At 48.9% G+C, this 17,769-nt stretch overlaps 1 protein-coding gene across 9 annotated transcripts in view; it reads left to right on the top strand.

Moving 5' to 3' along the window:
- Positions 1-17,769, top strand: part of SLC37A1 (solute carrier family 37 member 1) — a 96,240-nt gene that overhangs the window by 48,473 nt on the left and 29,998 nt on the right. For all 9 annotated transcript variants that reach the window (XR_005216031.1, XR_005216030.1, XR_005216027.1 and 6 more), the window contains exons 4-8: positions 5,281-5,413; positions 6,038-6,116; positions 9,581-9,716; positions 11,196-11,272; positions 11,624-11,790. Coding sequence is in view for 2 of the 9 variants with exons in the window: in XM_037831280.1 (XP_037687208.1) it covers positions 5,281-5,413; positions 6,038-6,116; positions 9,581-9,716; positions 11,196-11,272; positions 11,624-11,790 (592 nt within the window). In the remaining 7 variants the exon portion in view is untranslated. The remainder of the gene's footprint in view (positions 1-5,280; positions 5,414-6,037; positions 6,117-9,580; positions 9,717-11,195; positions 11,273-11,623; positions 11,791-17,769) is intronic.

Genomic DNA, 17,769 nt, shown 5'->3' with positions numbered 1-17,769 from the left:
GGACACCCGGGTTGGATGTGAAGGTGGTGGGCAGCCATCCGTCCAGCTCCACGTGGGCTCCTGGAAGCCCCCAGCCTCCTGGTGCTGCATGTCCCTGGGCAGCTTGTGGGAAGAGCTGAGGCTGCGGGTGCCTCTGGACCAGGGGACACAGGGACGCTGGCTGGCGGGAGTGTGCCCAGGCCTTCCGGCCATGCACGACCTGTAAGAGGAAAGCAAAGTCCCCAGGGGCAGACCAAAAACAGTCTGAAAGCTGGGAGGGACACACCATACTTTTGAGTGGGAAAATTTGCTATCTTGAAAGCTCCAAGGCTCCGGGTATTAATATTTAAACACAGTGCAACTTCAGTGAAAATCTCAGCAGTTTTTTTAATTGAATAAATTAATCTTAAAGTTTATATAAGAAAATGTCCAAGAATTACCAAGGAAAATGTGAAAAGATAGCGTTTTTTCAAGCCACTGGAATCAAATGATGGCAATGACATGGGAATAGACAAAGAGGTCAGGAGAATAGAAAATCTGGAATACTTGACAGAGATGAAAAAAGGATTGTTTATATAATAAATGGTATCGGTACAGCCGTTCATCCATCTGGAAGAAATAATGCTGAATCTCTATCATACATTATGAAATATAAATTACAGGTGGCTTAAAGATTTAAATGTAAAAACTAAAAAATAAAAATCCAAGAATCAAATTGTATTCATCTTAGGAGTGTAAAGTTAGGAAACTTCTCAAAGGAACAGTGAACAAAGAGTATGGATACACAGTTCCCAGACAGACAAGAAATCCAAATTCCCAAGAAATATATGAACGATTTTCAAGCTTTCTAGTAGTCACAAAGCCATAGTAACAGCGTGTGACTTTATACCCATCACTTGGCAGAGCATTTAAAAGCACCGTAACCCCAGTGCTGGCTTTGGTGGTGGGGGGTGGTCCAGGGGTCCTACCATCCATCGGTGATAGAACATTAAAGTGTTACAGCCCTTTGGAAAGCAATCTAGTAACATTATTGAAATAGAAGAAAAATACAGGTCCTCAGTCCTACTTTTAGGACTCTCACCCATAAAAATCAAAGCACCCATACTTAGGGATATCTGTGTCAGCGTCTTCACTGCAGCGTGGCGAGTAGTGACCAAATGACCTGGGTGTCGTGTGAACCTATCCGTAGGGGAAAGAACAGGCCAAATCAGCTGACTCAGAAAGATTTCCAGGAGGTATTTTGAGGGAGAAGGGTTAAGTCGTGCAGATATGTATATATATATATATAGTATGATTCCATTGTTGAAAAATTAACCAGCAACCAAAGAATGTCCCTGTGTATTGTATTTCTGTGCATAGCTGTGAGGGGGTCTGTGTCATCTGTACATGCCTGGGTGTGTGTGTGGGGCCTGTTGTCAAGTGGCATTCCACGTTCCACCAGCAGTGCCACGTGCAGGGGATGTTATCAACGATGTACAGTTGCCTCGGCTCCCTATGATGCTTTGGAGAGTTGTTTTAACCCAGAGCTTTCTAAAAGGAATAGAAAGGATTCATTAAAATAAATGATCCTACAGGGTTTACTTAATATCCCCATTAAATATAGATTATTTATAAATTCATGTACATACGCACATTTACACACACGCTACTCTCTCACTTCCGTGTCATCTAAGGGCAGAGTGAAACTAACAGGCGTTGGTTCACTCCTCACTGGGGAGATGGCGAATCTCCTGCTCCGGCTCTCCCTGTGCCCCCCTTGTCACCTCCCGCCCCCTCCTCTGTGGAGGTTGGCCTGGCCACTGCAGAGAACTTGCGGTCATGGCTGGGGCCTGAGCTGGTTTGGGAATGAAGGAACATGTAGAGTTTCTGAATGAGCAGTTGCTTGAGTGTAGAGCTTAACGAATAGATTCTTCCCGAAATGTGCATTAATGCCTCTATGTTTGTACCTAATGGCTGCAGGGATTTGTGCAAGTGTAGAACTTAAGGAGGTTCACCCTTTTCCGGTGCAGACTTTGAAACTTGCCGGCTGCAGCTGTTTGCTAACCTGAGAATGCTGTCCTGCAGCTGCCCAGTGGTTGTGTGTGTGTTGGGGGTGTGGGAGCGGGAGGTGCGGGGCTGCGGATTGGAGTGGGAATCTGTAGCTAGAAGCCAGTGGAAACAACCAGTTTTGATTCACCCACCCCCACCCCACCAGGCCCTCCATCCTGTTCTCCCACTCCCCACCCCACCCCAACCCCACCAAATACCACAGTGCTTTGCTGTTTATTTTATTGTTGTTCAATTGTGTGTTGCACATGCATTTTAAAATAATTGTCTGCTGGTGCATTCACCATATAACCATCTGCTTTTCCCTGCTTGGCATGTCAGCAGCATTTTTCTGAGCTGCCGGGCTGTCATGATGGATCGGGTTTTTAATAACTGCTCAAAACTCGTTGAAAGTCACTCATGTAAAAAAAATTTGCAGTGAAAACAGCTTTTATGAAAGCAGATGTTCCCCAAGGGATTTGTTCCCTTTCCTCCCCTAGATGTTTCTGCAGGGGTGCAGCAGCTCACCAAAGCCCACAGGGAGGGTCGGTTCACTCTGAGAATTTCCTTCTTGTTAATTCATCTTAGTTTCGTTAGTCGTCCCCCAGACACCAAGGTTTGGGGATGGGACTCACTGAAATACAGAAATAGAGCATAGTTGAACTAACGTGTGATTATTTAAAAATTCTCCAAATACTTTATGGTGGAGTAATCTAAAGTCTTTTATCACTTTCGCTGTAGTCCTTCAAAGGGGACCAAGAAGGTTTTTAGTACGAAAGAGAAAGACTGGGAGAAGCAGGTTGGGAACTGGATAGATCGAGGATAAGGGGGGCCAGGGTCCCTATGCATGGGAAACCTCGGGCACCCTGTCCTCCGGGCGGCCACCGAGTGCTTTCCAGGGTCAGGTGCCCAGAAGTTTCCAACAGCCCCGTGGCGTGGCGTTGTCGTGCCAGTGTGTTGAGGGGCCGAGAGCTTACTCGACCTCGCCAAGTCCCAGGCCAGCACCCGGGGCGCTGGGACCCCAGCCCAGGCGTGTCTGGGGCCTCAGCCTGTGTTCCAAATGAACCTGTTCCTCCGTATGCTTGTCATCAAGTAAAAACCAAAACCGGAAGCCCCTTTCTGCTTGTCTGTGTAACCGAGGGGCCACTCCCGATCGTTGATGCTTTCAGTGGATGGTTCCTTCTGGGACATTTACTGAGGAAAGCAATGTGGACATTCCGCCGTGAGCGTTAGGCTGCAGCGGTCCCTTCCCTTTTCTTCCGTGCAAGGCTCGGTTGGGAACCCCGGGGTTCAAATTTAGCCCTGCAGAGGGGTTTCTTCAGAGCCTGGAAGGGTCCTTTCCCCTCCCTCTGTGGCTTGACTTAGCTGGTGGTGGATGGGAGCCGCCTCCTGGGCATGGCCGGGTTGGCTTCCGCCTGAGACAGGAGGGAGACGTGGCCGAAAGCACCTGCCGACTGCAGGGGACGCCGAGGAGAAGCCTGTCCGGTCGGGTGGCAGGCCAAGCGGGAGACGACAGGGCCCGCTTTCAGTCCTCGGTCCCTCAGGCCAACCTGGGCCGAGTGGACTGGGGCACAGGGATGGCCGGAAGGGGCCCCTGAACGGTTGGGGAGAAAATGAGGGCACCCGTTTGCTGAGGGGCCAGAGCCCTGGGCCTCCAGGACGGCAAGGGAAGCTACATGGCGAGGAATCTTTCAACATCTGAATTTGTGAAGCTGAGCCCTTGGCTCGTTCTTCAGGACGATGTTACATCATTGCCTGGTGGCCCACGGCCCACCGCTGGTGACAAAGCAGCATGATCATAGAGAAAATGACCCCTGTGGGCCAGGCCTCAGTGACCCGAGCCCACGTGCAGCCGGCTGTGACATCAGGAGGTGTCCAGCCAGCTCTGACCACAGCCCCGGAAAGGCAGCCTTGCCAAAGTGACCCCTGCCCCTCCATCTGCTCCTTCCGGAGAGGCCGGTGGCCAGCTGAGTGAAGGAGGGGATGGGACTCCTGGCCGCTGCCCGTGAGCCTGGGGGACCCGCCAGGAGCTCCTTGCCCAGCACGCTGTCCCTCCCTCCCTGGTCCCTGCTCACCAAGGACTCCCCTGACCCCGTGGCCACCAGAAGGGCACCTGGCCCTCTTAAAGGACACCTCCCTGGCCACAGAGGACCCCTCCTCTCTGCTGGCACTTACACCTGAGCCATGTGCCATGCAAAACCTTATTACAGGGAATGCACAGCAGGAGCTGAGGGGCAGTGAGAGGCGGCCAGCAGGCTGGGCCTGGGGAGGGCAGAGGGAGAGGCCCCAGTTGAGCGGCAGGTGGGGGGTCCGGCCTGTCGCCTCCTCTCCCACCACAGAGCCAGCTGGTGCACCCCGGCCATGACTGCGGCATTTGGCTGGAAGTGTCACTTCCTGTCCCTTGCTGAGCTCCGCTCACATCCCCCTGGCTGCTCTGGCCACCCCTAGCTGGCCACACCATTGGAGACGTGCAGCACCCCCACCCCAGTGCCCCCCCAAGCCGAGTGGCAGCAGCCACGCCCTGAGGCTGGGCAGGGTCAGCACCTTGCTCAGGACCCCACAGGTGGCTGTCAATGCAGCTGGGGGTGGGAAGCAGGACCCCCGAGGCCAGAGCCTCTTATGCTGTCCTGGGCGCTGGGCTGGGGGTCTCCTGTCCCCCGTGTTTTTCCCTCTTTATTGAGCTACGACTGGCACATAGCTGAGTGCCCAGATCTTAAGTGTGTGGCTTGACAGATATGCACCTGCACACGCAGGTCATCATCTAGACTAGAAAACAGGCCTCCTTCCAGCTTCCAGAAGGTTCCCTCATGCCCCCCACGATCCTGTCACCACGGATTCCTTTTCCTGCTCTTGAACGTCATGTAAATGGAAACATACGTTTGTCCCTCCTTGTGCTGGGCTTCTCTTGCTTCATACCGTGTTCATGAGAGCTGTGCTCAGTGTGTACGTCACTGTGGTTCTCTTCCCCTGCTGTGCAGTAGTCAATTGTGCGAATCTGGCAAAATTCACACACTTCTTTAGGGGCAGGTGATCTGAGTGGGGCGCCTTTGGCTTGGAGCTGCCGTAGCCGTCGTGGAAGTGGCCGTGTGGGTGCGCGTTTTTGTTGCATGCACCTAGGAATGGAACAGCTGGACGTTCCCTCCCCACACTGACCTCGGCGTCGGGCTCTCCGGGGGCTCCCCACTGAGCGCAGCTGCGCAGGACGCTGGTCGGAGGCTGCTGTGGCCCCGTCCCGTGGCGCACCTCACCGGGTGCCTCCGTCCTCCCCGGCCTTAGGGCGAGCTCCACGAGTACTGCGAGGCCTCCCGCGAGGGGCACGTCAGGTTGAGCAGCCGGAGCAGGCAGAGCGGCCCCGTCCCGCCCCAGCCAGGCGCAGACAACGAGACCCACTGTGGCTGGGCCCCGTTCGGTGAGTCACTGCTGGTCTGCCCCGCAGTCATGGGTCCCTGAAGTGTGCCGTCTTTTCGGGGTTCCTCCGGAAAAGGCAAGATGGTGAGAGAGGGCCTCCTGGCCGGTTTTGGCAGTGGTTACGGTGTTCTGAACTGCGGCTGCGTTTCCAGTGGCAGTGCGCTACCAGACGACGGCTGTGTTGTCACTGTTCGTCGGTGACGTTGCCGGGGTTCCCTTAGTGGGGGAACCTGCTGAAAGTGGTTTGCATTTTGCGTTTGTCAGCAGTGGATGTTACCACGTGCAGAGCAGAAATCTGGGTTCCCGGTGAGGGTGGGTGCCAAAGACCACCCAGCTGCACTTGTGAAACAAAGTGAATAAACCCAAAGCCCTCCGCAATCCCAAAGATGGCTATTTAGTAACCGCTTGAAAATGTGGTGGTTTTGCTTTCCTTTGCCAAGGAAATAAACAGAAGACATCTGCCCCGCTCCCGCCCCTCTAAGTCTCTACGTTCAAAACCACCCCTTTCTGCTTTCTCAGCAAACTGCCCAAACTTAGAGAATGGATGTTTTGTATTTTATTGTCCTGCCCCAGAACAAAAACTGATATGACACTGAACTTGTCCTGTCGGTTTTCACTTCCGTAGATAAGGACAACTACCAGCAGCTGCTCGGGGCCCTGGATTACTCCTTCCTGTGCACCTATGCCGTCGGGATGTATCTGAGGTAGGTGTGCTGAGGTTCCAAGGCCCATCCCCAGGTGCCTTCTCCGTTCAACTCGGAAAATGTGGGTAGAGCTAAGTGTGGGGACCTAGGCCGCTCACAGGTGGTTGCTTGCAGGTGGCCGCTGGCCGTCCAGCCTTGCCGTAGAGCTGAGGGGCAGATGAAAGCAAGTCAGACCGCTGCTGTGGCCGTCTAGGTGGGGGCAGCCGAGCAGAGCGTCCGGGTCTCTGTGGTGGTGTGCTCACAGGTACAGGCTGTCCTGGCTCTGTGGCCCCATGTTTAAGGCTCACCGTGGATCCCGCCACATGCCTGCACGTGGTCATCTGGGAGCAGAGTGGCCGCAGGCCCCCCGGCGCTCGGCAGGGAGCAGCCCCCCTGGGCCACCTCCCACTCACACGTCAGGGGACTGCTTCTGCCTCAGCGTCAGGTGGGTTTATACAGCCGTGTCCCCAGTTTCTCCCCCACGGTGGCTCCATGCTGGGCTCCATGCACAGTTCTTCATTCTGGCAGTTCCCTGGCAGGATCGCAAGGCAGTTAGGGGCACGGACTCCGAAGACAGACTGCCCAGGTTTGAATCTCAGCTCTGCCTTTTGCAAGGGGTGGCCCTGGGCAAATTACTATGCTTCTTTGTGCCTCAGTTTCCCCTTTGCAAAGCAGGGGAAATAATGGTTCTTTCTGCATAGGACTGTGGTGAGGACTAAATGAGGTAATACGTGTAAACAGCTCAGGAAGGGCGTCTGACTCGTGGTGGGCTTGCGGGGATTGGCCTGCTGCTATCCCGGACCCAACCTTGATCCCATTCTTGGAATTGATCCTGGTGCCTGGTAAAGACTATCAGGGTAGTAGGACATGTGGTTCACTGGTTAAAAACTGGGGTATTGGGTCAGTCCAGCCAAGTTAAAAATTAAATAACCGTTATAGGGACAGAGGCCTTCAGTTCCAAGAGGCTGAGAGCTCTCCATGTTCAGGTTCAGAGACTGAGAGCTCTCCATGAGTTTGGAATCTCGGGGATCCCTGTACATATTTGGCTTCTTTGCTGAGACCCACCTGGAGTGTGGGGTCATCATGACTGGGCCTGCTACCTGGCTGAGGACCCCTCGGGGGTGGGTGGCCCAGTCGGGCAGTTGCTGCTGGTGGAGTGGAGGGTTCCCCGTCCAGACCAGCCCTGGGTTTGTGCTGCACCTCGTGCTGCAGAACGGGCTTGCACGGCTGACATAACAAGGGGTTCTGCAGCCCCCATGCGGGGTGCACCATCGAACGCAGGCCCAGTGGGAAGGACATGCCAAGTGGGCCTTGGGCCTGGCCGGGGCGTGGGCCACGCTGCTCCCCAGAGGCCAGCCAGAGGCCAGTGCTCATGCCTGACACCATCGTCTCACTGGACACAGTGAATCTGTGGTGTCAAGAGACCCGAGTGTCCGAGTGTGTTTTTCTCAGTGACCGTGAAGCAGCACTTAAGTCTGGTTTCACAGCTGGGGGTGGCTTTGTCCCCTAGGGGACGTTTAGCAATGTCTGGGGATGTTTCTGGTGATCCCACCTTCCATCAGGTGGTGGCTGCAGGATACTAAACGTCCTTCAACACAGAGATGAGCCTCATGCTGCAGAGAATTTTCTGGCCCCTAACTCCAACAGGGCCAAGTTCAGAGACCCTGGCCTGAGTAAACAAAGCATTTTATTGTTGCTTATTTATGGGCAAAGATAATTTTTCATGCAACTTGTCAACGAAGGTCATTGAAATAAAATTCTGTTTGACGTGAAATCTACAGCAGACTCATGACCAAAACAAGGCCACACTCCGCTTAATAAAATGGGCCTTGTAGTGTGATGAATAGCTCGGTGGCTGGAAGGCTCGATTGTGCATCACGCTGTCTGCAGCTGGTGGTGTTTCATTTAGTTTATCAGATAAAATCAGTAAGATGGGTGCAGACGTTAGCCCCAGCCATGCCCGTCAGAGTCAACAGATGCAGCGGGGCCTCTAAACCCTTGAGGAGGCTGAAAGAAAATTCCATGATGTCCCTCCCTTTCCATTCCATGAGACGTTTTCTTGAAACAATTCCAAGTAGAGATCAAATTTGGGTGCAATTTTGTATAGCAACGACCAGAGGATATTTCCAGGTGCCAGCCGATGGTCTGCGTCTCGGGAGCCAGCCCCGCGTTCTCAGCAGAGCCCCTGACTCTGCCACTTGTTCTGTGACCTGAGGTGGTCCCAGAGAGGCAGGAACCTTTCCTAAATTCTGAAGGGAGCGAGGTCAAGCAGAAAACTCCTTCTCTAGCTCCAGAATTCTCTGAATCTCCCTGCGATCAGTTTCTACTCAGCCAAGGACATTTGGCTAATCCCTTAAAATGTGACCTTCATGTTTCTCATTTTAAATTACTTTCTTCTGTCATTTGTGTTTGACGATGGGTAGCCAGATTTCTTTAATTTGGTGAATTCGGAAGGAAAAGCTTTTGGTGCGGGGGTTCTTTAGATGAGACTAGACTGGGAAGTGGCTCCCAGAGCTGCTCTCAGGCAGACGGGCATCCTCCTTCCCGTGTTTTGCAGTCATCTGACTTCTAGAATTGTAACGAGGAAGAAAGTGGGGCACCATAGAGTGGGCAGGGAGTGCAGAAGGCGCGAAGTCATCTGTGGCTCTTGGGCAGCTTTTTATCCAGCAGGTCCATCACAATGTCACGTGGCTCCATGGCAGCGTGACATGTGACGCGGCAGCGGTGAAGCCTGTTAGTGTGTGCCCTGTTACACAGTGGGACCGTCACCCCGTGCCCCACCACCAGCACTGTGGCTCTTTCACTGAGCGCACACGCTGTGGACCAGGCTGTCGGCGTGCGTTTAGCTCCTTCGGTCTCCAAAGCAACCCTTTGAGGTCAGACTTGAGGGGTTCACTTTTTTATTGAGTCATGTTGCTTCAGAGGCTCTTAGAGATTCTACCCCAGAGTTTCAGACCTTACCTTAAAGAAGATTGTCCATGTTTAACAGAGAAAAGTGGTTTTGCCAGGGAGGCAGTGCTGGGCAGAGCGGCTGGGCCGGTTGTCCTCCAAGCCCACCCAGCGGGGCTGAGCGAGGGGCCCGAGGTCACGAGTGAGCCCTTTTTGTGACCCTTATCTGTAGTTTGACAGTTGCAATGTTGAAATGCTATATATGTTTACGAGATACTGGTTCTATAAAAGCAGGATTAACTAGCAGCACAAGTTCTCGTTTCCTTCAGTTGCCCACTGTCATCTGTAAGTCACAATGTTTGATTTCGTTATTTGAGAGACTTTTATTGGAAATAAAACGACTTCCAGGGTGTTGCGAAGTGCCGTTTCTGGCAACTGAATGCAATGGTTGTGATTAAGTCTTCCTGGAAATTGCAATGCTCCTGGTTCCAAAAGCTCAGAGCAGCACACAGACATAGTGGGAGAAATTGCTGGGTTGTCTGCATTCCAGGCGTGCCATTTTTCTTATATTTGTTTTTCCTCTTCTCCCTCCCCAGTGGCATAATAGGGGAGCGCCTGCCGATTAGGTACTACCTGACTTCCGGGATGCTCGCCAGCGGGGCCTTTACTGCCCTGTTTGGATTGGGCTATTTCTACGATATTCACAGTTTTGGATTCTACGTGGTGGCTCAGGTAAGGGCATGGGCTGTGGCTCACCCTGGGTGGGGTCTCCGGGTGAACAGGACGGGCTGCTTACGGCCCGTGTCCCACCCTGCAGACAGTGGCTGCGTCTTGCCAGGGCCGGGCCTGCGCTGTCACAGAAAGCTCCTCTGCTCTCTTCTGCTCCGTCAGGCATTGCCCCTTACAGCACCCCGTCGTCAGTACCCCCCACCGGGGGGATTGAAGCACCAGGCCCTTCTTGGTCACCCTGTCTCAATGGGGTGAGCTCGAGATGTTCCTTTTCAGACGGATTTGAGCCCTCAGTTGGAGGGCGTGGGGCTGTGGGAAGGGTAGAAGGAGCAGATGTGGGGTGCAGGGCTGAGGCCGTCGGTGGGGTGAAGGAACGAGCCAAATGGTTCCAGGAGGGGGTGACGGCCCGAAGACAGGCTGTGCCACCATCCTGGCCCGCGCATCGGGGCCTGGCCCTTCCTGAAGCTGCTGGCATCTGCCCTTCCCGGCACTGAAAACCACGATGCCCAGCTCTGGGACGGGAGTGTCCGAAAACAACACAGCACGTTTTATTTACTTTTCCTTTTAATTAAAAAACATTTTGCCGTAGCAGTTAACGATGTTTGGCTTTTTTAATGACAAAAATAATTCACACTCTTGTAGTAACAGGGATCAGGAGTGAAGAGGAGGCAGTTGCCCGGAATCCCAGGGCCCAGGACACAGGGGCAGGCCGGGCCAGCGGCTCCCGGAGTCAGGGGCTGGTTTCACTCCAGGGGAGGTTTAGGGGGCCTGGGCCGGACCTGTGCCACGTCGGGCAGAAAGTCGCCTCGAGTCTCATGAGGCTGAAGCCACCCTCTCACCCTCACGGCTCCTGAGCCCTGCTCAAAAATAAAGCGGGATGCGCTTGCTAAGCAGAGAACTACCTTCTCCAGGCGCTGGGTCAAGGTTACGTTTGTTGCAGAGAACCTAGAAAAACAGCTCCTTCTTCACACTGTAGTGAGTGAAAAATGTGACTTACAAGTCACATTTATAGTCTAATCCCACTTCTATAAGAAGAAGAAAAAAATTCTCTTAATAGAGTTTTTAGGTTGGAGGAAGACTGGAAAGGCTGGCGCCAGGCCGGTAACAATGGGTAGTTCTCAGCGTGGGGTCCCAGCTGGGTTTTCTTTTCTGTCTTTTCTCTACTTGTAGTAAAATTCCTCTAGGAGGCTTGTGTTCCTTTTATAATAAATATATATATACACATATATGTGTGTCTGTATATATACACATAAGTGTATATATATACACATAAATATATATGCACATATATATAGTGGGTTAAACTATGTCTTGGCTGTTGAGCTCCCATAAGTGGGGTTTGTGCCTGCTTTAGTGGGGGTCCCGGCTGTGTCCCCACCCCTCAGAAGAAAGAAAAGAGCGGGCTCAGTGACCCTGGGTGACGACGCTCTGGCAGGTGCTGTGTGTGCATCCGCGGTGAGGTTCTGTCTGTCTTCCTTGCAGGTTGCCAATGGGCTGGTGCAGACCACCGGCTGGCCCAGCGTGGTCACCTGCCTCGGCAACTGGTTTGGCAAAGGAAGGTGAGGACATGCGGTGGAATTTCAAAGATTCTGATGAAAACCAAGCCACCCTATTTTTAATTTCCTTTTAGACTAATTGCAGGGGGGAAAAGCCCTTAAAATAATGATTCCACTCTCTGAGAATAAGCTCCGAGAGAGAAGTGGAATGTGTGTGTGAATCCGGGGGCACGGTAAAAGCCCAGTCCCCCCACGGGCCTCTCCGGCCCTGGCCCCGCAGCGGCAGTGTCGGCAGTGCTGACGGATCCGTCCTGTCCCGCCCCTGATGCATCGTCCGCTTGGGTGGCTCCCACCCGTGTCCCCTCATTTGGGCTCCTCCTCGTCATTGCCGCCTCGGTTTCTGTCGTGTTGCAGGCGAGGCTTGATCATGGGGGTGTGGAACTCCCACACCTCCGTGGGCAACATCCTGGGGTCCCTGATCGCTGGCTACTGGGTGTCCACGTGCTGGGGCCTGTCCTTCGTCGTGCCGGGGGCCATCGTGGCAGCCATGGGGCTCGTGTGCTTCCTCTTCCTCATCGAGCGTGAGTACGCGGGACCCCTGGGGTGAGCCACTGCCAGGGCCGGGAGGGCGAGCACAGGAGCTGCTTCCTGTGTCCCCCAGGCTGGCTCTGCCTCCGCCCGTGCCCGGCACACTCCCACTTTCGAGGACAGGTGTCCCTGGTTCTCCCTTGCTCCCCGGGGCTCGCCAGTCTCTCTGCTGTTTCCTGATTCCTGGAGTAACCAGCATGGGAATTCCTTCCACCCTGTCCTCCAGCCCCCACGTCTTTGCCCTCAGCACCCCAACCCCTCCCTGTCCCTGCTCCGGGCAACACCACTCTCCCTCTGGGAATCTTCGCCTGACCCTCGGGCTGACCCAGCGCCCCCACGCCCAGCCCCCCTGGCTGCAGCACACTGAGATGTCCCTTGCCTCCTCATTTGCTTCCTGCTAAGACATATCTCGGACAACTTGTAAAACTGGGCGTGATGTAAGACTTGTGAGCGTTTATCTTAATTAGGTAGAGTGTTCTATGAGGAAATCACAGTCTTTGCTCCCTTCTGTTCCAGTTTGCTAATGCTGTCATTATGCAAAACACCAGAAATGGATCAGCTTTTATAAAGGGGGTTTATTTGGTTATAGAGTTACAGTCTGAAGGCCATAAAGTGTCCAAGGTAAGGCATTGACAGAGTACCTTCGCTGGAGGATGGCCCTTGGCATCCAGAAAACCTCTGTTAGCTGGGAAGGCACGTGGCTGGCGTCTGCTTGCTCCCAGGTTGCGTTTCAAAACGGCGCTCTCCAAAGTGTTGCTCTTGGGGCATTTTGTCCTCTCTTAGCTGCAGCTACTCTCCACCTGAGCCTGTGTGGCTCTTTTTAAAGTCCTCTAGTGATCCAATAAAGACCCACCCTGAATGGGGCAACACCTCCATAGAAATTATCTAATGAAAGTTCTCGCCCACAGTTGATTGAGTCACATCTCTGTGGAAACACTGAACCAAGAGGTTCCAACCTAATCAACACTAATACGTCTGCCCCCACAAGATTGCATCAAAGAACATGGCTTTTTCTGGAGGACATAATGTATGTAAACCGGTATACTTCCAGATGCAGTACCACAACTTTTACTCTAATTTAATTTGTAAGCAATTTTTTTCCTTTTTTAAAATTCATTTTTATTAAGATATATTCACAAACCATACAGTCATCCACAGTGTACAATCAGTTGTTCACAGTACCATCATATAATTGTGCATTCATCACCACAGTCAATTTTTGAACATTTTCATTGCTCCAAAAAAAAAAAGAATACAAATAAAAGAATACCTAAAATATCCCATCCCCCCTACCCCACCCCCCAATTTTTCATTTAAATTTTGTCCCCATTTTTCTACTCCTCTTTCTGTACACTGGATAAAGGGAGTGTGATCCACAAGGTTTTCACAATCACATGGTCACACAGTGTAAGCTACATAGTTTTACAATTGTTTTCAAGAATCAAGACTACTGTGTTGCAGTTCAACAGTTTCAGATATTTCCTTCTAACGATTCTGATGAAGTAGACACTAAAAAGGGATATCTATTTTACGCCTAAGAGTTACCTCCAGAATGACCTCTTGACTCCATTTGAAACCTTTTAGTTACTGACACTTTATTTTTTTTTTAATTAAATTCAGTTTTATTGAAATACATTCACACACCATACAATCATCCGTGGTATACAATCCACTGTCCACAGTATGATAACATAGTTATGCGTTCATCACCACAATCTATCTCTGAACATTTTCCTTACATCAGAAAGAACCAGAACAAGAATAAAAAATAAAATTGAAAAAAGAACACCCAAATCATCCCCCCATCCCACCCCATTTGTCCTTTAGTTTTTTTTTTTTTAATCATCATTTTATTGAGATATATTCACATACCACGCAGTCATACAAAACAAATTGTACTTTCGATTGTTTACAGTACCATTACATAGTTGTACATTCATCACCTAAATCAATCCCTGACACCTTCATTAGCACACACACAAAAATAACAAGAATAATAATTAGAGTGAAAAAGAGCAATTGAAGTAAAAAAGAACACTGGGTACCTTTGTCTGTTTGTTTGCTTCCCCTACTTTTCTACACATCCATCCATAAACTAGACAAAGTGGAGTTTGGTCCTTATGGCATTCCCAATCCCACTGTCACCCCTCATAAGCTACATTTTTATATAACTGTCTTCGAGATTCATGGGTTCTGGGTTGTAGTTTAATAGTTTCAGGTATCCACCACCAGCTACCCCAATTCTTTAGAACCTAAAAAAGGTTGTCTAAAGTGTGCGTAAGAGTGCCCACCAGAGTGATCTCTCGGCTCGTTTTGGAATCTCTCTGCCACTGAAGCTTATTTCATTTCCTTTCACATCCCCCTTTTGGTCAAGAAGATGTTCTCCATCCCACGATGCCGGGTCTACATTCCTCCCCGGGAGTCATATTCCACGTTGCCAGGGAGATTCACTTCCCTGGGTGTCTGATCCCACGTAGGGGGGAGGGCAGTGATTTCACCTTTCAAGTTGGCTTAGCCAGAGAGAGAGGGCCACATCTGAGCAACAAAGAGGCATTCAGGAGGAGACTCTTAGGCACAAATACAGGGAGGCCTAGCCTCTCCTTTGCAGCAACCGTCTTCCCAAGGGTAAAACTTATGGTAGAGGGCTCAACCCATCAAACCACCAGTCCCCTATGTCTGTGGTCATGTTAGGAACCATGAAGGTGGGGTAGGCAAATACCCCTGCATTCTCCACAGGCTCCTCAAGGGGGCACTACATCTTTTTTTTTTTTTTTCCTTGTTTGTCTTTTTTCTTTTTTTTTTTTTTTTTTTTAACTTTCCCTTCTTTTTTAAATCAACTGTATGAAAAAAAAAGTTAAAAAGAAAACAAACATACAATAAAAGAACATTTCAAAGAGACCATAACAAGGGAGTAAGAAAAAGACAACTAACCTAAGATAACTGCTTAACTTCCAACATGTTCCTACTTTACCCCAAGAAAGTTACGTAATATAGCAACATTTCAGTGAACTTGTTCCTACTACATCCATCAGAAATTAACAGACCATAGTCATTTCTGGGCATCCCCAGAACGTTAAAAAGCTTATCTGTTCTTCTTGGATTATTGTTCCCCCTTCCTTAATTGCTCTCTACTGCTAGTTCCCCTACATTCTACATTATAAACCATTTGTTTTACATTTTTCAAAGAAGTTCACATTAGTGGTAGCATATAATATTTCTCTTTTTGTGCCTGGCTTATTTCGCTCAGCATTATGTCTTCAAGGTTCATCCATGTTGTCATATGTTTCACCAGATCGTTCCTTCTTACTGCCGCGTAGTATTCCATCGTGTGTATATACCACATTTTATTTATCCACTCATCTGTTGAAGGACATTTGGGTTGTTTCCATCGCTTGGCAACTGTGAATAATGCTGCTATGAACATTGGCGTGCAGATATCTGTTCGTGTCACTGCTTTCCGATCTTCCGGGTATATACCGAGAAGTGCAATCGCTGGATCGAATGGTAGCTCTATATCTAGTTTTCTAAGGAACTGCCAGACTGACTTCCAGAGTGGCTGAACCATTATACAGTCCCACCAACAATGAATAAGAGTTCCAATTTCTCCACATCCCCTCCAGCATTTGTAGTTTCCTGTTTGTTTAATGGCAGCCATTCTAACCGGTGTTAGATGGTATCTCATTGTGGTCTTAATTTGCATCTCTCTAATAGCTAGTGAAGCTGAACATTTTTTCATGTGTTTCTTGGCCATTTGTATTTCCTCTTCAGAGAACTGTCTTTTCATATCTTTTGCCCATTTTATAATTGGGCTGTCTGTACTATTGTCATTGAGTTGTAGGATTTCTTTGTATATGCAAGATATCAGTCTTTTGTCAGATACATGGTTTCCAAAAATTTTTCCCATTGAGTTGGCTGCCTCTTTACCTTTTTGAGAAATTCCTTTGAGGTGCAGAAACTTCTAGCTTGAGGAGTTCCCATTTATCTATTTTCTCTTTTGTTGCTTGTGCTTTGGGTGTAAAGTCTAGGAAGTGGCCTCCTAATACAAGGTCTTGAAGATGTTTTCCTACATTATCTTCTAGGAGTTTTATGGTACTTTCTTTTATATTGAGATCTTTGGTCCATTTTGAGTTAATTTTTGTGTAGGGGGTGAGGTAGGGGTCCTCTTTCATTCTTTTGGATATGGATATCCAACTCTCCCAGCCCCATTTGTTGAAAAGACCATTATGGCTCAGTTCGGTGACTTTGGGGGCCTTATCAAAGATCAGTCGGCCATAGATCTGAGGGTCTATCTCTGAATTCTCAATTCGATTCCATTGATCTATATGTCTATCTTTGTGCCAGTACCATGCTGTTTTGGCAACTGTGGCTTTATAATAAGCTTCAAAGTCAGGGAGTGTAAGTCCTCCCAGTTCGTTTTTCTTTTTTAGAGTGTCTTTAGCAATTCGAGGCATCTTCCCTTTCCAAATAAATTTGATAACTAGCTTTTCCAAGTCTGCAAAGTAGGTTGTTGGAATTTTGATTGGGATTGCATTGAATCTGTAGATGAGTTTGGGTAGAATTGACATCTTAATGACATTTAGCCTTCCTATCCATGAACATGGAATATTTTTCCATCTTTTAAGGTCCCCTTCTATTTCTTTTAGTAGAGTTATGTAGTTTTCTTTGTATAGGTCTTTTACATCTTTGGTTAAGTTTATTCCTAGGTACTTGATTTTTTTAGTTGCTATTGAAAATGGTATCTTTTTCTTGAGTGTCTCTTCAGTTTGTTCATTTCTAGCATATAGAAACATTACTGACTTATGTGCATTAATCTTGTATCCTGCTACTTTGTAAATTTGTTTATTAGCTCTAGTAGGTGTATCGTCGATTTCTCAGGGTTTTCTAGATATAAGATCATATCATCTGCAAACAATGACAGTTTTACTTCTTCTTTTCCAATTTGGATGCCTTTTATTTCTTTGTCTTGCCGGATTGCCCTGGCTAGCACTTCCAGAACAATGTTGAATAACAGTGGTGACAGCGGGCATCCTTGTCTTGTTCCTGATCTTAGAGGGAAGGCTTTCAGTCTCTCACCATTGAGTACTATGCTGGCTGTGGGTTTTTCATATATGCTCTTTATCATGTTGAGGAAGTTTCCTTCAATTCCTACCTTTTGAAGTGTTTTTATCAAAAAGGGATGTTGGATTTTGTCAAATGCTTTTTCAGCATCTATTGAGATGATCAATTGATTTTTCCCTTTCGAGTTTTTAATGTGTTGTAATACACTGATTGATTTTCTTATGTTGAACCATCCTTGCATGCCTGGAATGAACCCCACTTGGTCATGGTGTATGATTTTTTTAATGTGTCTTTGGATTCGATTTGCAAGTATTTTGTTGAGGATTTTTGCATCTATATTCATTAGGGAGATTGGCCGGTAGTTTTCCTTTTTTGTAGCATCTTTGCCTGGTTTTGGTATTAGATTGATGTTAGCTTCATAAAATGAGTTAGGTAGTGTTCCATTTTTTTCAATGTTTTGAAAGAGTTTGAGTAAGATTGGTGTCAGTTCTTTCTGGAAAGTTTGGTAGAATTCCCCTGTGAAGCCATCTGGCCCTGGGGATTTATTTGTGGGAAGATTTTTGATGACTGATTGGATCTCTTTGCTTGTGATGGGTTGGTTGAGGTCTTCTATTTCTTCTCTGGTCAGTCTAGGTTGTTCATATGTTTCCAGGAAATTGTCCATTTCTTCTACATTATCCAGTTTGTTGCCATACAGTTGTTCATAATATCCTCTTATAATTTTTTTAATTTCTTCAGGATCTGCAGTTATGTTACCTTTTTCATTCATTATTTTGTTTATATGGGTCTTCTCTCTTTTTGATTTTGTCAGTCTAGCTAGGGGCTTGTCAATCTTGTTGATCTTCTCAAAGAACCAACTTTTGGTGATATTTATCCTTTCTATTGTTTTTTTGTTCTCTATGTCATTTATTTCT

This window comes from Choloepus didactylus, chromosome 1 (assembly GCF_015220235.1).
Source record: "Choloepus didactylus isolate mChoDid1 chromosome 1, mChoDid1.pri, whole genome shotgun sequence".
Taxonomy (NCBI): domain Eukaryota; kingdom Metazoa; phylum Chordata; class Mammalia; order Pilosa; family Megalonychidae; genus Choloepus; species Choloepus didactylus.
The sequence above is the reverse complement of the archived record's forward strand: the minus strand, read 5'-3'. Positions and strand labels throughout refer to the sequence as shown.